The sequence below is a fragment of the Vulpes vulpes genome, chromosome 4 (genome assembly GCF_048418805.1).
Source record: "Vulpes vulpes isolate BD-2025 chromosome 4, VulVul3, whole genome shotgun sequence".
NCBI lineage: Eukaryota > Metazoa > Chordata > Mammalia > Carnivora > Canidae > Vulpes > Vulpes vulpes.
Genome location: NC_132783.1, coordinates 117,660,690 through 117,685,740, shown reverse-complemented (window position 1 = coordinate 117,685,740; position 25,051 = coordinate 117,660,690). Strand labels below are relative to the sequence as shown.

General features: G+C 55.7%; 1 protein-coding gene across 3 annotated transcripts in view; it reads right to left on the bottom strand.

Annotated features, from left to right (window-relative positions):
• The window catches only part of PDGFRB (platelet derived growth factor receptor beta), a 38,000-nt gene extending 22,849 nt beyond the window's left edge, over positions 1–15,151 (bottom strand). Inside the window, exon 1 of one of the 3 annotated variants that reach the window (XM_026008711.2) lies at positions 14,436–15,151. In XM_026008711.2, coding sequence (XP_025864496.2) covers positions 14,436–14,522 — 87 coding nt within the window. In that variant the 5' untranslated portion in view covers positions 14,523–15,151. Of the gene's footprint in view, positions 1–4,453; positions 4,729–14,435 lie in introns of those variants that run through there. The other 2 variants (XM_026008725.2, XM_026008718.2) reach the window with 2 other exon arrangements.
• Positions 15,152–25,051: the final 9,900 nt, after the last annotated feature.

Sequence of the window (25,051 nt, the reverse complement as noted above, 5' to 3'; positions counted from 1 at the left end):
GCCCGTCTGCCCCTTGGTGGGTGCCCCTCTGGCTCCCCTCTTCCTGCCTGAGATCTCAGCCAAAGAAAATCATTAGCAACCCAGGCTGGGGGAGGGGGTCATTTCAGCCTCCCTGCCCCTCCCCTCCCAGCCTCCCTGGCTGGCCACACTGTTTATTATTCTAAAGGAGGAATTTGGTCGGCTGGCCTGGAGATGGGAGGTCACTGCAACCAGGGCTGGCCTGGCTCTGGAAGGCTGGGCCTTGCGGGCTGGGCCCCCAGCTCCCCCTGACCCTGGCTCCTTTCCCGCTGGGCCTGGAGCTGGGGGGAGCTCAGAGTCTCAGACTGAGCAAGGAGAGGCCTTCTTGAATAGGCAGCAGACCAGAGAGGGACAGAATCATGGCCTAGCCGCACAGAGAAGGGGCATAATCAGGCTAGGGAGGATAGGCTGGGCAGAAGGGCTCAGGGTGAGTGTGGATGACCCAGGGATGTTGGGCTGACTTCTCTCTCTAGGAAATGAGCATTTGGGCTCTGGTCAACAGGGCCTCAGACTCACCGTGAGATTCAGCAAGCCTCCCACCTTCTCTGGGACTCAGTTTCCACCCATGAATACAGGGAGAGGTTTGGATGGGGCAACTCAAAGAGCTACACCTGTTCTAAAACTTCTTTGGCCAGAGGGAAGGTTCTGGTCACTGTTATTCCTGCTGGGGTGGTTTATGGGAAGTGAGGGCCAATGAGAAGGAGGGGGCCAGGGATGCCTGGGTGGCCTAGCGGTTGAGCGTCTGCCTTCAGCTCAGGGGGTGATCCCGGGGTCCCAGGATCTAGTCCCACAGCGGGCTCCTTGCATGGAAACTGCTTCTCCCTCTGCCTGTGTCTCTGCCTCTCTCTCTGTCTCTCATGAACAAATAAATAAAATCTTTAAAAAAAGAAAGAAAAAAGAAGGAGGGGGCTACATCACTGAGGCTTGGGGTCATGTGAGAATCCATAGCCCATCTCATTCCATCAATTGAATTTCCCCCACCATTTGGTCACAGACATGCTGTGTGGACTTTGAAGAATTGTTTCCCTCTCTGGGCCTCCTATTTCCCACCTCTACAATTAGGAGTTAGGCAATCTTTCAGGAGACTTTGAGACAAATAAACCAGTGATATAGAACCCAAGGAAGTGGCAAGAGGAAGGGTGGCATAGACAACAGGGGGACTAGGAAGAATGAGAGTAGAGTTTGGGGACACCCAACCTCCCGGGCTATCTTAGATGACCCCTTGATACCCTCAGTTATCTACCCAATGCTTTATGGACCTCCATGCTTCTCAGAAGCTACTGCGGTGCTGGCCAACCCCGGAAAGGCCCAAGCCACTAATTCAGAGGTTGGGGGTTTGCCTCTGACAACTTCCCCCTTTCAGGAGAAGGGCTACACTCCAGGGAGGAGTCACCTGGGACAAGGTGGACATCACAGTCAGGAAGCAGGCACCATACTCTCCTGCCTGGGGAGGTCCCTGAAGCAGAGGGAGGGAGAGGACTCTCAGGGAGAGTGCTGAGTGCCAGGAAGACCTCATGATTCCTCTTATTTTGGCCAGGTTGCAGGGACAGAGGTCCAAAGATGGACCCACTCGTCACAGTGAATCAGAAGGACCCCCTTGGGGGAGTAGAACATGCACCCCAAGTCCAGGGGAGCAGGCATGCTTGGGGAATCATTCGGAGCCCAGCCTTCTGTCTTTCCAGCTCATATGAGCCTCCACTGCTTTCCCACCACCTTAATCTAAATAAATCCAGTCCCTCTTGGCCACATCCGCCAGCAGCAGCTTCCCTCCCTCGGGGTCCCGAGACTCCCACGACACAGGGAGGCCAGGAAGGCGGGCCTCCACGGCTGCCAGTGCTTGCACACGGTGAGCATGTGCACACACACCACAGACCCCCTGCCTACGCGCTCACTCTCACGCTGCTCGGAAACACATCCGTGTGCAATAGGCCATGTGTGTGCTGAGCCCTCACGCAGGCACTGCACATGTGCATGCCCACACAAAACCCACGTGCACACAGCTCCCCCCCACCGTGCCCAGCACACATGGCAGCACACGTGCACACAGCATAGACTGCTGACTGCTTGCTCTCCCACACGCCCATGGGAGGGGTGCACACGCGCCGCAAATCACATGCGCACCCCACCCAAGCAAAGCTGTGCACATGCAGTACGCAAAGAGTGCGTGCATATGGGCCCCAACACACCTGAACACACATCCACAACACCTAACACAGGCCAGTGCGTGTCGTACATTTACTGTACCAGGTGCTGCTCTGAGCACTTGATGTGGAGCGACTTACTCGCTCCTCAGCCAACTCTGTGAGCTAGATACAAGGATCAGTCCTGTTTTAGATGGGGAAGCTAAGGCAGCTAGCACTTAGGGAACTTGCCTAGGAATGCAGAGTAGAGACCGAATGGGCACAGAGTACTCTATGCCAGCCTGTGCCACCACCTTCTCAGTCTGGGCTGGGGAGAGGGTGGTAGGGGGTGACAGAGACAGATGGCACTGAGTTGTGTTTAGCTGAGAGGAGATGGGACTTGGTGATGGATGCTGAGGGGCAAGAGTGAGAGGTAGCTTACGTGAGCCCCCACTCCTCTGTTTCTGATGTGGAATACCAGGGGGAGGGGGGGCAGGAGCATGTGTGTGTGTGTGTGTGTGTGTGTGTGTGTGTGTGTGTGTGTGTTGGGACACAATGTCATTTTCTGAGATAAGGATAAGGGAAGGGGCAGGATTGAGAGCTGCCACTGAGCTACTTTAGGGTTTGGAGGGGCTGTGGGTACCTGAATGGACAGAGGGACCTTCCATCCGGAGGCAGGGAACAGGCTGGGCAGAAGTAGCCTTGAGGGGGGCTGGGAGGAAGCCCTGCTGCAAGGAGGAGGAGTGGGGCTCTCTGGCCAGGGATGCCCCGAATAAACGAGATGCCAGAGGGAGGAGGAGGCTTAGCTGTGGAGTCACGGGGTTAGAGTCCGGGAATAGCAGCGCTCCACAGCCCTTAGGGATCATCTATCCAATCCAACCTTCTTCCTGTGTCCATTGTACAGGCAGGAAAACTGAGGCCAAGAGAAAACCTGGGACAGGTGCCAATGTTCTGACCTCAGGCTGAGGTGGTCAGCGGGACACTGATGCTCAACTGACCGGGCAGCCCTGGCTCCAGTCCCAGCTCCGATGTGGGGCTGGTGGCTCAAGACCCAGCGTTCAGACCACATCCACTGCCTACTCTCTTCCCACAGAACGCCCCCTGCCCTGCCATACGTAAACCTCCATATCAAAGTCACTTTCCCTGTCCTGCCCCTCCCAGACAGGGAACCGGGACTGAGACCAAGAGGAAGTGGCTCCTCTTGCAGGCAGAAGTGGGACACAGACTCAAGTGTCCTGCTGGTGGCCTCTTCCTCTCTTCCGCACACTTCTCTCTCCCCCCCACCCTTGGCGTCCCCTGGGACAAACTGGAGCAGATCCCTAGCTGGGAATTAGGGGGTGTGGGTTCCAGCCCCAGCTCTATCACCCATCTACAGTGCAGTTGTGTCCCTTTCTGAGCCTTGGTCTTCCCATCTGTACATGGGGTGCATGGGGCTGTCCTGGATGCACTTCCAGGGCCGCCTTGCTGTGGCTCTCAGGACCCTGCTCCAGAAGGAAGACGGCTGTGCAGAGTTGGAATGCTGGGGTGGGGGTGGGGGCCAGGGAGGGGCCCCCGGCCTGGATGTCATGACTCAGCTCAGAGAAGGCAGCCAGCTTTAGGCCTGGGAGTGTGTGGGGGCAAGAAGCATCTGGAGCCAGGGACTGAGTCCTCCCTCCAGCAGCTGGGAGAGCACATGAGTGAGGGCCACTCTGACTGGACCTGGCAGAGTGTGGCCCGTGTGGCCCATGTGGCCCATGTGGCCTTACTCCAAGTGGGCTGAGATGTAGGTGCGCTCTTACAGCATGGGGGGCGGGGGGGGACTTCATCCTGGGAGCCAGGGAGGACCGCAGGGTCCATTGGGTAGAAGGGGTGGAAGCCTGGGAAGGGGCCAAAGCTGTGGGGCTCCTGCCTGCCACCCTCAATCCAAAGCCCCACTTCTATCTGTTGGTGAAGGCTCAGCACTCCCCCTCCAGCACAGTGAATCTCCCTGCAAGCCTGAGGATAACATCAAGGCCAGAGAGAGAGAGCAACCTGGCCCAATCACACAGCGACGCAGCTTGGTGCTCCCGGCCTTCCCCTCTGCCATGCTCCTCTAGAGCCGCAGGGCCTTCATGCGTCCAGGGACCTATGAACTCCCCCAAACCAAGCAGAAGAAATCCACTAACTTGGGGCCTGGCATGGGCTCTAGCTGTTCTGGAAGTCCAGGTGAGGAGAATAACAGTGCCAGTTCCATGGGTGGCATTCTGATCCCCCTACCCCTGTCCCCCCCCCGCCCCCCGCACCAGTTTGGTGGCCTCTGGCTGTCCTACTACACCGCCCTCCTTCTGTCTCCTCACCTCTGATGTGTCCCCTCCTGCCTCTTCTCACACCGCAGCCCGAGGAACCTTTCTGAAATACCTCTCTGATCATGTCCTTCCCTGGCCCCTCCGCGGCTCTCTCTCCGTCACCCCCAGGAAGTGGCTGGCTTCTTAGCTCAGCCTTTAAGAAACTTGGTGCCCTGGCCCTGGCGACAGCTCATCGTGACTGGGGACAGGAGGTTGCTGCCTTCCCAGCTCCCCAGGGCCCAAGCAAGGCCCCCACACTCGTCACTCACTCTGTGCTTTTCTCCCCAGGAGGCCTCCCCAGGGACACAATGGAAAGAAATGACCTATTTTCTGGAAGTTCAAAATAAAACGAAACATCTGTCTGGATCAGAGCCAGGCTGATAAAGAACGGACTGATTCCCCCCACCGCCGGAGCCCCCCCTCCTCTTGCCACACACCCCCTCACCCGCCAGAGTGTGTGTGCTTGGGGGTGGGGGACAACGCGGGCCCAGTTACTTGGAACAGCTCGTGGGAAAGCACTCAGTGTGTGCCTCACGGCCACTGGGGGCCCAGGGGAGGGGGCCTGGGTCCCCACACAGGCTGGGAACCGTCCTGAGAAGGAGGTCAGGGAGGGAGGGAGGCCCGCTGCGTGCTCCTGCCTAGCAAACACTTCCTGCCTTCTCCGGTGCCTCGCTGGCCTCCCTGCTCGTCCAACCCGTCCATCCCGTGGCTGCCCACCTCCACTCCCAGGGCACCTCCACCCCAGGGCCGAAGGCCTGGTTCTGCACAGGCCCCGTGGACCCTAGGACGAGAGTCCTCTGGATCCCATCTGGACCTCCTAGAGCCCCGGCAGAATGGAACAAGGCTCTAGCAGGCCTTGCAAACAACAGGAATTTCAATAGCTATCTTTGATTTAGTTGGTGCCACTCGATACCTGGGCTAAGCCATTTATGTGAATGACTTTGGGACAGTCTGTGACCCCTCTGTGTCGCCGTCCCATTTCACAGATGAGGAGAGCAAGGCACAGAGTGCTTGGATCATTTGCCTGAGGTCAACGGAGCTTTGTCAGGGGTGAAGCCAGTGCCCAGTCCCCCGCAGACCGACCCCAGAGCACACTGGCTCCGCGCCACCTGACGGCCTCCTTGCCTGGTACATAGCACAGGCTGAGCCTGTGAGCCACCTGCCCCGCTCCTTCCCCTTGGCATCTTGACCTGTCCCATCCATCCTGCTTTCCCTTTTTTTTTTTTTTTTCCATCCTGCTTTCCTTGTACTGGGCTGAGTCTGAAGCTGAAGAACAGGACGGGCGTCACATCGTCTTTCATAGAGCCCTGCGACTGTGGGGCCAGGAGTGCGACGGTGGGGCCAGGAGGGGTCACATCTATCTACTCCCTGCTCACGTCTGCCCCTCCCGCTCTGCCAACCAAGGGGCTGTCGGTCCACAGCAGCACACCTCCCGTGGCCAGGGTCTCACCACCTCATCTGGAACCCACTCCATTCTTGGATGGCTCAGGATCCTCAAGGCTCAGGCTATTAAAAATTTTCGTTACACTGGGGATTTTGTTTTGTCCTCACAACAATCCTGTGAGGGGGTTTCAATCGTGATTTCCCTTTCATGAGGAGGAAACTGAGTCTCGGAGAGGTCTGGTAGCTTGTCCAAGGCAACACAGCTGGTAAGCCATGAAGCTGGGATGCAAACTCAGGCTCGTCCGACTCCAAACCTGCATCCTTTTTTTTTTTTTTTTTTTTTATTCATTGGAGACAGAGAGAGAGGCAGAGACATGGGCAGAGGGAGAAGCAGGCTCCCTGTAGGGATCCCGATCTGGGACTCAATCCCAGGACCCTGGGATCACAACCTGAGCTGAAGGCAGACAGTCAACCGCTGAGCTACCCAGAAGTCCCTCCAAACGTGTATTCTTAACCGTCACGATCGACTGTATGTCTCCAGCCCAGAAACAGGTCTGTCCACAAGGAAACGGTACCAAATAAGTTTACCCTAATGGGGTCCATACAGAATCCAGGCTCTCAAGGACCGGAGGATCCTGAGGTCAGGGTCCTATCCTTCCCTTACTGAGGTGCAGAGTGAGCAAGGGGCCTGCCCCAGCTCACCCAGTAAGGTAAAGCCAAGCTAGGGATGGAGCTCAGAAATTTCCTGCAACTTCACTGCAGAGCCAGAGGGTGAGCACACGGTTGAGGAGAGGAGTCCTTGCTGAGGACAGCCTGGGGCTGGCAGGGGCCATGCCCACACAGTGGCCTGTCCCCGAGCGCCTCAGAGATGCAGCACCCAGGCAGGCAGGCTAGGTGTGTGGCCGGCTGTGCCGGGTTCCAGGCCCGCCCCTGGTGGGGCCCCAGCACCTCGGCGGCTGCAGAGTTCCGGGCCTCCACCATCCCTCACTGCCCTCCCCGCACAGCCTCCCCTGCCCCCCAGAGCCTCATCTCCGGCCGGTGCCATGGCAACAGAGAGCCCAGGTCCTGGCAGCCAGAGGAGCCCCCGAGAGGGGTCCCAGGCCGAGGCTGGGGAGGGGGGTGCGGCGGGCGCAGACAAGCAAACCTTCTGTTCCCGGGGCTGCTGCCAGCCCGGGATCAGCCCTGGGCCGGGGTGGGGGCCGCAAATAGAATGGGTTCTCAGAGCCAAGTGGGCAGGGGGCAGGCAGGCCTCAGGCCGTTGGTCTTGACCCACCAGCACGTGGCCTGCCCCCACCAGCCCCGAGCCCAGGCCGCGGGCGGGCAGAGAGGGAGCTGGGTGACAGAGGCCCTGCCACCAACAGGAGCCAACGGAGCATTGAGATTCCCCTCAGAGCCCTCGGGGCCACAGAGCCAGAGGGGAAAAAGTCCCACATTTCACTTCCCTCTCCCTCTCTCCGCGCCCGCCTCTCACCCCTCTCTCTGGCCCCACACCCCGTTCTCCCACAGACTGTCATTTGGCTCCTCTGGGCCTCGGCATGCCCATCTGGAAGTCGGGGCTCGTCCCCAAGCAGTGGAGGCCACTGAATGAGTTCATACAAGTAAGATGCTTAGAACAGGGCCTGGCACACAGCCCTGTGCCAAGTCAGTGGCCTCGTTCTTCTTCCTTCACTCAACGGGAGAGCGGCACTCTGGCCGGGCCAGGGAGTGCGCAGCCCGGCCCCCACCCTGGCCAAGCTTGCAGGGGAGGCCCATGATAGATGAGATGCTGGGAAAGCCCCCTGCAGAGGGGCTCCTCTGGAACGGGGAGCTGCAGCCGGCTCAGCCAGAGGGGGGGTGTCTCCCTGCACAGTCAGGGTTATAAAGGCCCACCCAGGACCCGAACCCAAGTTCAGTGGGTTCTGGCAACCACGTCCTTCCTGTACCTTTGTCTTGGTCCCTTCGCTCGATTCCCAAGTGAGGAAATGCACCTAACAATTTTTTCAGATGCCTCCAAATTCCTCATATGGAATTAGGTATACAGTGGATGCTTAATAGATGCTTCCACAGCCTAAAGGATCAAATGGCCTTATAGGGTCAGCCCTTCTGGTCTTCAGGCCCGGGCCCTCAGCTGTCCCCTGATACCTCAGGGTTCACTAGGCTGGGGAGCTGGCACAGGCAGGTGATGGTGACTCTTTCTTTCTAGGGTGGTGATGGGACAGGCTAGGTTAGAGGGCAAAAGGGGGCCCTTGATGGCAGCAAGTTGTGCACGATGCCACCCAGGGCACCAAAAGCACATGGGAGCTCAGCCAGGCAGGGGCTGCAGTTGCGCTGTGCACCCACTTAATCCAGGTCCAAGTTAAGTGCCAGCCCTCCTACCTTGTAGCTGCGTGACCTGTTTGACTTTAAGTTCCCTGAGTCCCAGTTTCCAGAAAAATGACAGAAGGAACTTCCTTTTCCATTGCTGGGAAGGTTAGTGGTGATAATGAAAAGCACCTGTCACATAATAGGTGCTCAGTAAAGGGCAGGGGTCATGAATACGTGATTATTCCAGTGAGGAGAGGGTGGCCTCCAGCTGGGCCTCCAGGGTTTAGTGGGGTTCTTCAGTAGATGATGCCAGGCAAGGGTCACTCCTGGCTATCCCACGTGGCTCTGTGTGGTAAGTGGGAGAGAGAACCCAGGGCATCTGGGAAAACAGCAGGGGGAGAACTTTTACATCAGAAATCAGGGCTCTTGGGGATCCCTGGGTGGCTCAGCAGTTTAGCGCCTGCCTTCGGCCCAGGGTATGATCCTGGAGTCCCGGGATCAAGTCCCACATCGGGCTCCCTGCATGGAGCCTACTTCTCTCTCTGCCTGTGTCTCTGCCTCTCTCTCTCTCTGTCTCTCATGAATAAATAAATAAGATCTTTAAAAAAAAATTTTTTTTTAAAGAAATCAGGGCTCTTTAGCAAAGGGGTAGGGAAAGGCTCACATCTGACATGAGGAAGATATTGTGGAGGTCAATTTGGGAAAGGCTTAGGGTCCTGGGTGAAGATTTAGGCTTTGTCCCGGAGGTGCTAGGTAGCCAACTTTCAGGGCATTGATAGCGGGATGTGGTGTGGGGGGGTGGGGGGGCTGGAATTGGTTGCTGGCTGGGCAGTGATAAAAGTCCAACTCCAAGCACTATGGGGGTGGGGGGGAGCTCCTGTCCTCAAACGGGAGTGACAGGGCAGGTTAGCATCTGTGGGAGGGTGTGGGTTCGAATGGGGACAGTGGAGGCAATGAGGCCAGTTTTGAATACGATACCTTCTCAAACCCTGCCTAAAACTCCCTAGCGGAACCAGCCATGTAATCTGTGGGGCCCACTGCAAAGTGGACACGCAGGGTTCCTGGTTACAAAATTGTTAAGAATTTCAGGCGTGTGGGCAGCCCCAGTGGTGCAGCGGTTTAGCGCCGCCTGCAGTCCAGGGTGTGATCCTGGAGACCCAGGATCAAGTCCCATATAGGGCTCCTTGCATGGAGCCTACTTCTCCCTCTGCCTGTGTCTCTGCCTCTCTCTCTCGCTCTCTCTGAACAAATAAATAAATAAATCTTTACAAAAAAAAAAAAAAGAATTTCAGGCATGGAACATCATTTCTGCTCTCTGGACTAACAGGGAGGCCAAGTGTCCAGCCAGCCTGCCAGCCACTGGTCTGTTTATCCATCTCTCCATGCACTTATTTGTCACTATTCACTACCCATTCAGCAGACTGACTGTAGCCCAGGAACTGAGGTAAGAGCAGAATAGTCCATAGTCCACTTTCCCTTCACAGCTATGGCTGTGACAGCTTTGACAGCTTTGAGCCCTGCCCTATGGACTAGCCCTGGAATCCCCCCATGCCCAACTGAGGCTCAGCTTCATGCACGGAGACTCTGACCGTCAGCTGGTTCTACTTCCCAGGAGGGAACGCCACTAGGGCAGCAATGAGGATTGGAAACAGCCACAGAAACCTGGCAGGGCTAAGGGCAAAGCGAGATGGAACATTTGGGGTCACTGAGCTGCCCCCTTGGCCTCCCCCAACACTTGTATAAAAGGAAATCATGGCCAAAATGGAGAAGTGATGTGGTGAGAGCTCCAAGTCCACAAATCCACCCCGGAGGGTTCCCACCCCTCATGGATATGGCATTTCCTCTTCAGCCCAAACGTTGCCCTGTGACCTCAGCCCAGGGAGAACTGGGGCTGAGTGAACCTCGGACGGCAGAGATGGATGGTGAAGACACAGCATGTGCTCAGCTGGGTCCCCAGCTCCACACTACCACCGACATCCGTACAACTGGAGGCGCACCCCTCCTGTTCTCTGGACCTTTTTTCCAACCGTACATGAAGGAAGTTGAACCAGGTGACCCCCAGAATCCTTTTCATCTCTGACCTTCAAGGACTGACTCCCTGGCCCTGCTACCCCCACTTCCCAAGGGATAATCATTCCTATCACAGGGCGGAGAAGCTGGTACCTCTGGCAGATGAAAGGTTTCAGGCACCTGAGACATCAAATAGCCCTGATCTGAAGCAAGGAGAAGAGAGGATATTAATGCAACTAAAGCAATACACTTTGATTTTCAGCCTCCTGCACTAGGCTGGGGGCACAGTACCCCAGAAAACACCTGGGAAGGATGGTTCCTTGGGGCAAGGAGTCTGGGGGCTCAAGAGGCCCTTTACCTGCAGGCTCTGGATCTGAAGTCTTGGGAGGGTCTTAAGGTGGCTCCTACGCTGGAAGCAACAAGTGTGTAAATTACACACCCGCTCCCACCTGTACCCCACAACGATTCTCTCACCTCTGGACCCATCATTCATCCGTCCACCACACAGCCAAAGCCCTTCTTCCTCTTGAAACCGGAGCATACAAGATTTGAAAAATCAGCATTGGAAGGGGCCTACAGGCAGGCTCACAGCATCCACACATACACATTCCAGCAGGCACATCTCCCGGCCCTCCCTCCTCTGTATCCCAGAAAAGTGGGCCCATGGGCTCTGCAGGTACATGCCCTTGGAGCTCCCCAAGAAACTGAGTGCATAACGAATGGGTTGTCCTAACTGTAGAAAGTTCCTCCTCTTTATTGCAGGTTACAGTTTCCCATTAGTGGTCATTGATCCTGACCTCTTTCTGTAAAGGGTAGAGAAAGGGTAAGAAAAAACCCTTTCATTGTGAAGTTAAATATGCATGATGCCTGAGTACACAACAGGGCTTGTGTGGCTGCCAATCTGGGCTGGCGTGGCTTGGAATCCTGGAATTGTTTTAGGCCTGGAAGGAGCTCAGAGATCATCTTGTTCAACCTCCTGGTCTTACTGATGGGAAAACTGAAGCCCAGAGAAGGACTGACTCACCCACGGTCACACAGGATGGGTCCCGGGGTCTGATGACCACCTCTGGAACTCTGAGGGGCTGAGGCACATTCTCAGAGTTGATGCTGGATCCCCAGGGGTGGTCCTTGCCCCACCCAGCTTCTCGTCCTGGGCTCTGAAGTCACAAACACCCGGATGCAAAACCCAGCTCTACTACTTCCTAGCTGTGGGACCTTGGGCAACTGACTTAACCTCTCTGGGCATTTCCTCATCTGTAAAGCAGAGAGTTTATATCTACTCCTGGAGGTTGCTGTGATGATTCTATTAGTTTGGCAAATATTTATTGAGCACTTTCTGAACGCCAGGCCTGTTTGAAACCCCAAGGAATGACAGCAGTGAACTTCACAGTAATGGATGGGAAGTACAACGAAAGTGCTCAGGGATTGCGGGTCCCTGTCATCTCACCCTGCCCACACTGCTCCCAGGCTGAGTGGCTGTGAAATCTGCTGCTGGGAGGCCCCCAGGGAGGCCTGTGGAAGACAGTGGAGGAAGATGTCCCCCCATGCCGAGGGCCCACTGCCCGCAGGGTTCTGAAACATGTGCAGGGAAGTAAGATGGGCACGGCAGGCACTTCAGGGCAGTCTAGGGACCCTCTCATTCCTTCCTCTCTCCCCACCACACTCAACAGCCCATCCTGAGCAAAAACCCCAAGTGCCCTCCTCCAGTCCAGAAGGTCTCAGAGCCAGACCATGCCTGGAAGGGGGAGGTAGGCCTTTAGACTGGTCCCTTTCAGTGGCATAGCCCTTGGCGAGGCATAGACTAACTTCACTTCACTGCCGAGTCCTGTTCAGGACGGAAGGAGGCCAGTGGGCCTCTCTTAGCCAATGGCCTTTGGGTCCAGCCCTGAGAAGGATCTACTACGCACCTTTATCAATATTATCCTCACGGAGACTACATGCCTCCCTGCTGCCTATAGAGGAGGGGGCCGATGCTAAGAGAAACAGAGCACTGGCCCAGGGTCACACAGCCAGGCAGGAGCCAACTAGGGACTAATACACAGTCCTCTGATGCCCAGACCTGATGTTCTTTACCCCAGTGCCCAACACCTTCCAGATGTGGATACAGCCCAGAAAAAAAGGATCCGGGGACCCGAGTTGGCAACATAGCGGACTTGAGTCGAGCCAGGGCAAACGCCAGGTCTCCTGACTCTGAATCTGCGGGGCTTTCCGCTGTCCCACATCTGGGGGCAATTACAAATCTCAGCTCCTCTTCCCACAGAGGAGGGAGGGCTGTCCCATCACCACTGAAGGGAAGGTGCTGGCCAGATGGTCCTCTTTCCTCACTTAGGACCCGGCCAGGCTCCGGGTAGACCCGGTGCAGGCGGAGCCTGAAGCCGAACTCACTGCCGCCGAAGGTGCTGGAGCCAGGAACGGCCTCAGTGGGAGGATGGAGACTCCCTGCCTTCTGGCCTGGGGCTCCCTGGGCGTAAGTCTTTGGTTTCAAGTAGACTTGGGCCTAAGTACCAACTCTACTAACTATGTGACACTGGGAAAATCACATAGCCTCTCTGAGCCTTGGCTTCCTGGTCTGCAACACAGGGGTAACGGCAATAGATTCCCAAGAGCTGCTGTGGGGGTGACAAGGTGTGTGGGGTCTCGGCTCTGTGCCTGGCACAATGAAAGCACTCCATGGCGGTGACCCACACAGCAGCACTACGGATCTGGGGCTACGGATCCGGGGCCTGCTGCAAGGAGGCAGGGGAGGACCGCATGACCTCAGATATCTCCCTAGAGGCCTCCTGCATTCTGGGATGGCAGACAGGCAGGGACACTCCTCCCTGTTTGACATAGAAAAATGCAGTCTGGAGGAACAGCGTGCTGTTCTGGAAGGGCACCTGAGGGAAGGGTGGGGCTTGGTTCTGGTCTCACATTTGGGAACAGCAAGTCTTCAGTGAGCCCCTCCTACCTTTTGCCAGCACATTTTCTGTTTCACTGCCTGCCTGTCTGCATATGTTGGGGACGGAAAACAAGATGGGGTCACTTGGGGCCCAAATGATCTCTGATGTGCACACAGAGCACAAACAGGAAGAGAAGGCCAAGCAACAAGGCAAAGGGCATGGCAAGCACTTGGAAGACTGGAAGGACCCCGGAAGGCTGCCTGGAGGAGGGGGAGGTAGGGCATTCCCTCCATTTTCCTTCACGGAAAATGAGGAAGGGCATTCTCACAGGCAAGATTGTGCATACTCCTCCTGGAGACCCTGGGATCTGACTGGTGGGAACACAAGGACCAAGTTTGGAGAAATGCGGCAGGGAGCTTATTATCTCCCCAAGCTCTGCCAGTTACTAGCACCGTGATACAGTTTTGTAGCTGCTGTGAACCTCACACGTAAAACCAACATAAAATCCATCCCTGCCTCTGGAGCTGCTGGTGAGTTACGTGAGATCATGCTCATAAAGCTCTCCGCACGGTCCTGGCATGCAGTAAGTGTCAATCAGTGGCAGCTACTATTAGGAGTTGGGGCTTTCTATAGGGGAGACTCAAAGAAGGAATCGTGATCAGATTCATGTTTTAGGATGGAGTGAAAGCAGCGTCGGAAGGAGGGAGACAGCGAGGCGGCTTGAGCAGCTGCCTGGGTCCAGAGGGAAGGGCCCAGCAACCAACTCCCCCTTCTTTCCAGAGGGGCCCCCACATCTGACGGCAGATCCCAGGCCCCCAGCCCCACAGCCCCGACTGTGAGACTGTGACTGCTAGGCTAGGCCTGCCACAGCCCCCTTGCCTTCGCACTTTCCCAGCCACTGGGGGTTTGGAAGGACATCTTAGGAATCTGGAAAATTTGCAAATCCATTTAAATCCCCAGAGGTTGCCTGGCGGCCGACTGGCCTAGAGCCAGACAGATTCTTAAGGACAAGGCTTGGGCCCAGAGACAGGGGCCATGGCTCTGAAGTCCCCTATCCCCTGCTAGATCTCCATTCCGTGCACCCTCCTTGCTGCCTCCCAATTCCCCTCTCGAGCTCCTGCCAGCTTTCCCCGGCCCTCTCAGGCGGTTCTATGTTTTGGAGGCCCTCAGTCTGCACCCACAAACCTCTGGGGTTCATTTGGCAAAAGCAGGGGACAGCAGGGCTATGGAGACCGGCTGGGCCACCCACCCCAGAAGCAGCCTGAGCAGGAGAAGAGAAAACTGGCTCCTCCAGCCCTGACGTCGCCCACAGCCTCCCAGCTTCTTCCCATCTGGTTTTGTTAAAAATATTTTCCATTTTTTGACCTACCCAAGAAGGCACAGACTGGAGCAAGGGGACAGGACAAGGGGCTGGGGATCCCCCTTCTCCCAGCACTTACCTTGCTGCTGATGCCTTCGGGGGTGGGCACAGTCCTGAGCTCTGGGCTGTCACCCCCTCCAGGAAGTCCTCCTCGCTGACCTCTCATTAACAGAAAGACTTTGCTGGACTCCCCAACGGGACCGCGGCTGGGTCGCAGAGCAGGGAAGACAGCCTAGTCTCCAGGCCCTGGGAGCCTCAGGAGGATGGAGGGAGTGGGGGGCTGCAGGGGTGAGTGAGGAGTGGCCTCACTGCCAAAGCATCCTTCTGGAGGAGCAGGGCTGCCAGGAGGGGCCGCCCTGGGTCTGGCCCTCTGCGCTGCAGGGCACAGGCTGCTGCCCCCAGCTGCTGGTCAGGGGGGCCGGGTCCTCTCCGTGCAGTCCTCCTGCCCTCTGCCTCCAACTTGTTCGCAGAGGGATCCTGGATCCCAGACGGGATGGGCAGGGACTGCGGGCGCTGGCAGCCCCGGAGCTCACACCACTGTGGGCTTCCCTGCCCTCCCCCTACTTTGGGGGAAAGGCTGCAGGGCCGCCTCTGATTGGCTCAGCCGGGAGCAGGGGGGCGAGGGGGCGGGGAAGGTGGACGCGTGTGTCTGTTTTCAATTTCAGTTTCTTCCCCCTCTTTCTTTTCCCCCAAGTTTCTTGTTTTTCTTCCTTTTTTCCCTCTGCTTGCTCTCTCCGTCGCCTGCTCTCTCAGGATGTGAGGGGATGTTTAGAAATTCCGCAGCCCACGCCAACCGCTGAGTCACTTTTATTAAAAAGTGGTCCGGCCCCACCTCTCTGATGCCCTGCCGCGCAGCACCTGGGGCCGACTCCCTTGTCTGTGCCTCAGTTTCCACATCCATAAGGGCAGCTCTGAGCACCTATATGATTGATTCAGGCAACATCCGTTTATTGAACAAGCATGTGCTAGACACCATGCGGGGTGCTGGGAGTGGTAGTGAGCAACACACAGTCCCTGACTCCAGGGCTGCCCCTGCTAGTGGGAGACACAAGGAGGCACAGGGAGGTGCCCCGAGGAAGAGCAGGGGGGGCTGAGAGTGCATTTAGAGGGGCAACTAACTGAGGCTTTGGGATTATCAGTCGCTTGTCGCAAGAAGAAACCCAAGGCTCAGGTGTGAATTGGCACAGAGAGGGAAAGAGACCTGGTGATGTCACCTGGTGTACTTGGGATTTCCAAACACATTCCTTCCTGTCATCTCGTTGTCCCTCGAGTACCAGGAAAGGGTTATTTCCCCATTTTATAGACAATAAAACAGAAGCCCAGAGAAGAGGAATGAGCTTCCCAAGCTCCCACAAGCAATGGCAGAACTGGAGTGGAATCAGGTCTCCCGAGTTCCATGACAGAACAGACACAGGTGACCTGACCCCGGGGCGAGACTCCCATTACAGAGCGGACTGGGCCTCCTGCCCCGCCTTCTTCCAGGGTTATCCTTTTCTCTGCATCTCATTCAGTCACCCAACACATATTTTCGAGTACCTGCTAATGTCACCTTTCCAGCCTCTTGCCCTCCCTTCCCTGCTAGGGTCTGTCAAGGCTTCTCCAAAACCTGGCTGGACCTCTTGTCCCCACCTCTTCTTCTGCCCTCATTTCCTCAGACCGGGAGATGTCTCTAATCACTTCTGGCCCTTAGATGCCCAGGGCACTATTTTATTTTATTTTATTTTATTTTATTTTATTTTATTTTATTTTATTTTATTTTATTTTATTATTTCAAGGGCATCATTTTATTTATTTTAAGATTTTGTTTATTCATTCATGAGAGAGACAGAGAGAGAGAAGCAGAGGCAGAAGCAGGCTCCCTGCAGGAAGCCCGATGCAGGACTCGATCCCAGGACCCAGGGATCACGTCCAGAGCCAAAGGCAGATGCTCAAACGCTGAGCCACCCACATGACCCTCAAGGGCATCATTTTAAAAGGGTTTAGAGAGTTGAGGTGAGTCACCCTCTGTCCTGACACTGTATACATGGGAGAGCTGAGTCCTAGAGAAGGGGCAAAAAAGGTGTCCCAGGTCACACAGGTAGAGCCTGACTCTGCCCCTTCTGTCCTACCCTCTGTACCTCTGTCCACCCCCTTCTTCTCCTGGGCCTCACCTTAAGCCCCTGTTCACAGAGCAGGAGGGTTGCCTGAGCTGGGATTTTACGCCAACCGCAATCTCATAGCTTGAGGTCATTTCTTGGTCTTATCTGAGTGGGGGTTGCCCAGCAGAGCATCTGGGCCAGGCCATCAGACTGGCCCTAAGCTATGGTGTGCAGGCCATGAGAGACTGGGAACAGAGGGGGCCCAGCCCAGCTTGGGAGCAGTGGAGTCATTACAGAAGGGACTACAGGGGGCCTCCAAAAACCACAGGGGCAGGCCTACATTGGGATTTCTTATGCCTAAAGACTCTATGAGTCTTTGCAATTCCCAGCATTTGCCTTGGCCATTCACCTCCAAAGCCTTGACCCAACTGCTAGGACCAGAACAGCTGGGAGTGGTGGGGGGGAGCAAGGAGGCATTTCAAGTCCTAATTTCACACTCCCCCCCAAAAAAACCCCAAGTCTGGGAGCGAGAAGACCCAGCTGTGGACTGGCTGTGTGGCCTTGGATAGATACCTTCTCTTCCCTGAGCCTCAGTCTCCCATCTGTACATAATAGGGTTGAACTCACTGTGCTGGAAGGACCTTGGGATGCTCTCTTTACAAGTGTCTTAGAGTTGGGCTCTGGGTAGGGAGAAGAGGCTGGTGGGCCCCAGAGCAAGGGGACAGATGGGGGCCAGAGATGCAGCATGGAGGGGAGGGGGTGGCTGGTGGTGGCTCCCCCGGGAAGCTGGCGGCGGCCGGTTTCCGGCCAGCCCAGCCGTCCGGCTGGCCCATCTGGAATCACTTAGCCCCTACCACCATTAACCCTTGGCAGGCACCAGGGCTGCTGTGCCTCCTCTCAGCTGAGATGGGGCTGGGGGACGCAGAGCCACATGGGACACCACAGGGCACCCACCAAGAGCTGGACAGAGGCAGGAAAGCCATGACTGACAGGGTAGATTCCAGAGCCAGAGCCAGAACCGGGTTCCAATCTCGGCTTCTGTGATTCCAGGCTGCATGATCTTGGGTAAGTCACTGAAACCCCTGAGCCTCAGTTTCTTCCTTTGGTGAATGGAGCTAATTTGAGGAATGATTTGAAAGATGAGTGCAATTTGTAATGTACTTAAAGGACTCAGTAATATCTGGAAGCAGTGTTGAAATACAGCTTTTCCCTCATTCTGGTGCAGCCCATCACTGTGTGCCCCTGAGCTGAACTATTCCTTCTCTGGGCCTGTTTCCCCCGTGCACAGTGGGCAGTACCTATGAGCGGTACAGGACCATCGAGCTGTGTGTGGGGGGGTGCCCACACAGTCCCCAGTCCCACCATGAACAGGGAAGGCCATGAATAGTCTCCCAGCTGCCCAGATGCTGGAAGCTGCTGGCCCAGTCCAGCCTGGGACTTGGAAAAGCTGGCTGACAGTGGGCGACAGAGCATCCTGCCTCAGGTGGAGTGAGTGGGGTATAGAGGGAGAAGGGAGCTCTGGGCTGTAGGGTTCAGCACATTTCCCCCACTGCATGGGGGCACACTCAAGGATAAAGAGGCTGAGGTCGGTCTTATATTGGAAGTTCCAGCCCAGCTTCACCACTTCCTAGCTGTGTGACCCTGGGCAAATCATATTACCTGAGCTCTTGGAGCCACAGTGTTTTCAGCTGTAAAATGGGGACGCATGTGCCTACCTCACAGGGTTGTTGCGAGGCCCGCGTGAGCGATGCACCGGGCATTTTATGCAAGGACAAGAGCAGATTGAGAAAGCCCCAGTAAAGCTAAGGATCCTCAGGCACCTCTGGGAGCTGCTGTCACAGAGGTCCACCATCAGGGCTGCAGGGAAGCCCATCCAAATGCTCATTTTACAGCCCAGATGACTGAGGCTGGTGCTGGAAAGGACTGAACAAGGCTCTGTAAGACGTAAGGCCAGGACGGGAATAGAGACTTTTGTCTAGAATCAGGCCCAAGCTCTTCCCTGAAGGAGGGAACCAGGCTGAACTGAACCCCCCCAGGCCCCCCCACCCACGCTTGTCAGAGCCGGAAGCCGTGGCTCTCAGTGGGGCAGGGGGAGGGGGGCCCGGAAAGGGCGCCTGAGTGGGAGAATCCCAGTAGGCCAGCTCAGCACTCGTGCAGGCGGGGCCAGCAGCCACCACATCTGGCTCTCCCACGCTCCCAGCGCTGCCCCCCTCGCAGGCTCCCCAGGCCTGGGGCAAGGAAGCAGCACACATGTCCCCGGCATCAGCACAGTCATCTTGGATGTCAGGGCCCGAAGAGTCTCAAGAGTGCGTCCCTAGGACAGGCATGGAAACTGAGGCCCAGAGAGTGGAGAAGACTTGCCCAAAGTTAGCAGAGAGAGAAAGGTCCTGAAATGTGAGGCTCCTGACCTCTTGTGCAGTGTCCTTCTACCCTGAGTACCCTAAGCAGGCAGACCCTTGTACCTGCAGCCAGGGAACCAGAATCGGCACAGCGGGAACTCCCCTTCCAGCTCAGCATGGTGGCTGTCAGGTTGGGCAGAAGAACCAAAGTGTTGAGGGGGACTCTGGGCTACTTTCTCACTCCGCATTCCTGGGACTGCTCTTACTGGGCCAGACTATAGCCACCAAAGCCTGACAGGGTCCCAGGAGATGGGGCTTCTAGACCCTGACTGCCTTGGCCTCTCCCAGCCTCCAGTAGACCTCAGTCTCAGTGTCCCAGAAATCAAGGGTGTACCCTGGTGCACATAGATGGCTCAAGGATCATCAGAAGAGCAGGGCCCTCAGAGTTCACATATCTCCCCCTCACTGGACATAGTGGGCCCCAGAGAAGGCCCAAACCTGCATGAGGGTGCACAGCAAGTCTGGAATGGGGCCTCTGACTCTGGCTCGCAGGCCATGCTGTCTCCCATACCATTTATCCATGCACTGGAAATTCGTTGAGCACCCACTCTGTGCCCCACCCTTATAGAGCTCACACACAAACACCAAGGAAACCACAAAGGAATAATATCGAATTGTGATTAGTGTGAAGAGATGAAGAATAATGATGGCAGATTAAGGCTTCTCTGGGGAAGAAATATTTCAACTGAGACCTGAGGTTGAGGCCACACACAACATGAAGGTGGGAACAGTGTTCTAGGCAGAGGGAACAGCATAGGCAAAAACTTGGAGGCCAAAAAGAACTTGGTGTGTTCAAGCAGAAAGAAAAGAATGGTTGAGGTGCAGGGAGGGGACATAATGGGTGGGCGGCCAGGCCTCAGGGCCTTGTGGGCCCAGGAGAAGCCTGGTTTTATCCTGAAGGTCAGGAGGGTCAGTGACTGGTAAGATCAGGTGCACGGGGGAGGGTGGGCTAACTGGTAAGGCAGGGGGCTACTATGGAGGCTACTGTGGTTGAGGTGCAGGGAGGGGACATAATGGGTGGGCGGCCAGGCCTCAGGGCCTTGTGGGCCCAGGAGAAGCCTGGTTTTATCCTGAAGGTCAGGAGGGTCAGTGACTGGTAAGATCAGGTGCACGGGGGAGGGTGGGCTAACTGGTAAGGCAGGGGGCTACTATGGAGGCTACTGTAGTCAACCGTAGGCTGACTGCCACCCTCCCTCCAGCACTATGTCCTTCTGGGAGAGCTGCAGGAATGCACCTGACACGGAGCTGGGGCTAATGGGCCCCAGTCCATGCTGGACCACTGAATCCCAGAGTGACCTCCTTTTCCTCCCTGGCTCTGCTGTACCTCCTCTAAACAATGGGTCAGATGCTGTGCTGCTTCACATGAGGAGGCCACTCTGCCCCCAGGGCTTTGGTTCTAGCATCCCTTCTATTCCCTAAGTGGCTGAATGCTGGGGGACTGCCTCCATCCTCCACAGGGAGGGGGAGGAGAACCAGAGAGTCTTTCCGGGGGTGGTGATCCACGATGGACACCAGGCGCCAGTGAGCCTTCCAGTAGTACCCCCCAGTGCCAGCAGGTGACGCCCCAGCCTCTAGAGGAGGAGATGAGGGGTGCTGGAGGGGAGGAGGGGAAAGGGGTGCAGAAAGAAAAAGACACCTCACAGGAGTCCCAACAGACACCCTCCTCTTTGAGCCTCACCTCTGCCCCCTGGAGGTATGCAGGGCAGGAATTACCATCCTCGCTTCCACCTCGGAAGCCACTCAGCCAGGGAGAGTTGGCGGCCTGAGGTCACTGAGTGAGTGAGTTGAAGCCCTTGGGCGGCAACCTTGGGTGGGCCGAAAGTGACCCACCGGCTTCGCTTAAGCAAACCGTTTCCAATGGAAAGCTCAGCGCAGAACCTTTCTTCATCCAGGGCCATAAACCTGTTTTAAAAAACAAGTTATCAGGATCCCTGAGTGGCTCACCGGTTTGGTGCCTGCCTTTGGCCCAGGGTGTGGTCCTGGAGTCCCGGGATCAAGTCCCATGTCTGGCTCCTTGCATGGAGCCTGCCTCTCCTTCTGCCTGTGTCTCTCTGCCTCTGTGTGTGTGTGTGTGTGTATGTGTGTGTGTGTGTGTGTGTCATGAATAAATGAATTTTTTTAAAAAAGGCAAGTTATCACCAAGATCTTTATGAGGCCAAGTCTCTGTGCCCCACCCCAGAAGCTGTGGTCCCCAATATGCAAGAGCAGCCCAGAGGGAAGAGGGGCCACCAGGGGAGCCAGAGGGAAGGAGGGGTCCAATAAATAGCCACTCCCAGAGATAAGGGGTTGTCAGAGGAAGAGGTTGTGATGTGGACAGGGGCTTCTCCACACACTCGGTACCAAGCTGGACCACCGTCGAGGCACCCAGTCCCCAGCGGGCATATGGGGACACTGAAACCCAGGGAGGCAGGTGTTCAAGGTCACATGGCGAGTCAGAGGGTAAGGTGGGGTGGGACCTGCCATTGCAGATGCCCAGCCTGGGACTTTTGAACAAAGTTACAGTGTCCTTGAGAGGGAGAAGCTGAGGTGTCATATCAGGGCTGTCTCGGGGCTCTGGTTGGGGGGAGGTCGACCTACAGGTGAGGATAAGGGGTGGGCTGAGGCTCTTTTGCATGGGCTAGAGGAGGAAGAGGAAGCAGATATTTGTATAAGCAAAACCCCAGGTTTAGGAGAGAGACACACAGGCGTACTATCTTCCCAGGCTGGCTTGGCTTGCAGAGCAACGAAAAACTTCCAGGTAGGCCGCTTATGTTCTATGTGGCCTCAGGTGGGTGACTTCACTTCTCTGAGCTCCAGCTGCTTCATCTGCAAGGTGGGGATAATAAGACCCTACCTCACCCTACATGAAATAATATGTGCAAATGACTTGGCACTGAGTGAGTGCTCACGAGATAGTGGTACTATTGTCATCATTATTGCTCTGGAACGATGCCGAGGGCCAAACCTTGCATTCTTAGCCCATTCTCTGGGCTGGCAGTCAGAGGACCTGGGTCTGTTTCCAGGGCAGCACAGTCCTGCTGCAGGAACTTGGCAAAAATCCCTTCCCTCTTTACGCTTCTAGGCTCAGTTACCTCACCTGTAAAATAGGTAGGTTGGCTCTCCACAGGTCTTTCATGACCAGGATGCTATGAAGTCTAGTGTCTCTCCCGTTTTCCTAGGTGAACAAGGGTTAGGTTTGGAGGATTGGCAGGTCTGGGTTATGGACCCCTTGGGTATCCCAGTTAGGCAGTGAGAAAGGCCAGTGGGGTCAGGAGACCCAGCTCCTGTGCCCAGCCCTGTGCTTTGTGTGACTTTGCCTGGATACCTGGACCTCTCTGTGCTTTCCTCATCCAGCAAATGGGGCCAGTTTGCCCCACCCTTCCCAATATCAGGGCTCAAGGAAAAGCAGGCCCGGGGCAGGGTGGGAATAGAGGTTTACCCCAGCATGTGTCTGTGGAGTAGGGGGCCTACCCTAGCCCAACCTCTGCCCTGGGAGAGGACAGCACTGAGGGGACCATGGAGCAACTGGCATGGTTCCCCTGGGCCTCAAGGCTCCCTGATTCTGCTCTCTCCCTGATCAGAGAAATAGTCCCCACTTTGCCTGAAAGGCCCCCCACCTCCCAGCCACCACCCAATCCTGGGCACCGTTTTCTATAATTTCTGGACCCCTGCCCAGCTTCCCTGTCACTCTCAAGCTCCCCGCCTATCCTCTAGCTCATTTGCCACACACCAGCCATAGCCATCTTCCCACTCTCATCCCCATCAGTCAAAGCTCCCAAGAGGCCTGTCCCACCTGCCCTTGCTCTGCCCTCATCAGACTTATCTCCTGTCCCCCATCACTGACCTCCAGATTGGTCCTCCTGTTCTACAGGACCATGTGTCCCCTTGGGCCTCAATACCCGTGTTTATGCTGTCCCTCTGCATCTTGATGCCTATGTCACTTCCTCTTGCAAGACTTCCATGTCTCCTCCCTTTGGGTTGAATATCCCAATTCCTGGTCCTTACCAAGATGTCATTTCATCTTTATTTGTGATTATTTGATTCATGCATGCTTCTTCCTCCCACCACACTATGAAAATCCCAAGGGCAGGGCCTTATCCACTACCAAACATGATGTCAACACAAAGGAGGAGCATTAGTACACACATCAAATGAATGAACACACGAACAAATGAACTCCTATACCTATTCCCAACCTCCATACTCTTGGAGGGTACCTAGAAGCCCCAACCTTCCCACCCCCCGGGGATTGGTATGCTTTCTGCAGCATCCCTGACCAAAGCCCTCTAGCAGTCACTTGCATACCTCCTGTGATAATGAGCTCACTTTCTATTTCCTGGCAGCTCACTTCATAAATGGATGGCCCTTTAGAGAGCACTTTATGATGGAGGGGTTTGAACCTATTTCTGCGCCTACAGCTTTCTCTCTCAGGTGCCGGGTCTGCCCTGCACCCCTCCCCAAACTCAGTCGAGATTTTCAAGCCCCATTTCGGATTTTCTCTTCCTTGTCCAAGCAATCCCAGTTTCATCAATTCAGAGAAAGAACCCAGTCCTCCTGAGCCTCTTCTCTCTTCCCTGTATACTTGCCAATTTTTAAGGGGAGCCCTGTCTTAATTGCCCCCATTCTGTTATAGTACCCTTCAGAACCCCAGAATGCAAGATTCTGACTAGGGCCAGTTCCTTTGGGTGGGCCCCCAGTACAGTCACACAGGACCCAGCATTAGAAGGGCCCCTTTCATGGTTGAATTTTCTCCTGCCACCATCTTGAAGTTCTTAATAATTTTTGAACAAGAGATCTTCTCACCCTGTCATTTTGCACTGGACCCTGTAAATTGTATCCAGATCCCGACACATCTGTCCAGCCTTGAAATGATGCTGACCTGCCCTGGCTGATGTGGTGACCCAAGCGAGGGACAGGTTGAATAGATAATAGATTCTGTTCACCTTTTGGGGGCCACATGACTCTGCACATTAAGGGTATCCCCAGGAAATGTTGGAGGATCAGACATCATCGGGGAGCTTCTGTGCAGCTTGATGGCACTGAACCCCCACTGTGGAAAGGGAACCCATTGTCCCAAGACTTCCTGACCCAGAGCCTTGTCCTTCATGAATCCTTCCTCACATCTTCCAACCTTGCTACTCGCTCGCTCCCAGCTCCTCACCCGTTTTGTGCACTCCCTCTGGGGTAGCTATGAAATAAGTACCGGTCTTTAACAGAGGAAGGGGATGCAAGATGCATTTAAAAATACCACTGGGCCCCAGCTATAATAAATGAATCAGGGCTTTTAGATCCTGATTCACACAAACCAACTGTTAAAAAGACACGTTTGAATCAACTGGAGTATTTTGCATACGAACTGAGTGTTAGATAATACTCAAGAATTTGTGTTAATTCTGTTAGATGTGTTAATGGCATATTATGTAAGAAAGCGTCCGCGTGTTTTAGGGATGCATGCTGAAGTATGTAGGGGTAAAATGACACAATGTTGGAGATTTGTTTTAAAATACTCTAGCAAAAAAAGGAGGGGAGTGGATGAAATAACTTACAAAATCTTGATAATGGTTGGAGCTGGGTGATGAGCATATAGTGGTTCACTGCAAGTTCCATTTTTGTGTATGCTTGAAACTTCTCATTAAAATAAAAGGCGGGTTGGGGGAGGTCGAAAGGGTTTGTCAAGAGAATTGTGAGAAACTGCCTAGAATGTCTTGCAAAGACGCCACTTCCCTACCACCTCTTTAAGAACTTTCTCTGGAGGGTCAACTCAGGGAAACTCCCCAGTTGTATGCAGACTCGTGTATGTGCATATATGTGCATTTTCCCGGGAAAAACATCCAGAGCTTTCCTAGGAGGCTCAGAGGGGTCGTGACCCCTCCCGCCTCCCCCCCCCCCCCCCCCCCCAAGAATCTACCTTACAGGGAACTCTGTTTGAAGTCAGGTTGCCCCCTCACCTCAAGCTGGTCACTGCGGAGGGTGCCGCCGGCCCGATGTGGCTGTGCGACACTGGCCCGGGCCCCCCCACCCCCGCCGCCCCTCGGATCCCCTTTCTCCCCCTGAGAGATGGGGTCACGGGCGGTCCACGCGGCGGCCCGGCGAGGACGAGGCGTCCGTGCGGCTCGCGGTGGGCCCCGCAGGGGACTCCCACACCTGGCGCCGCCTCGGACGCTCGCCCAGGACGCGCCCCGCGCCCCGCGCCCCGGGCCCCCGCGCCCCGCGCCCCGCGCCCCCGCGCCCCCGCGCCC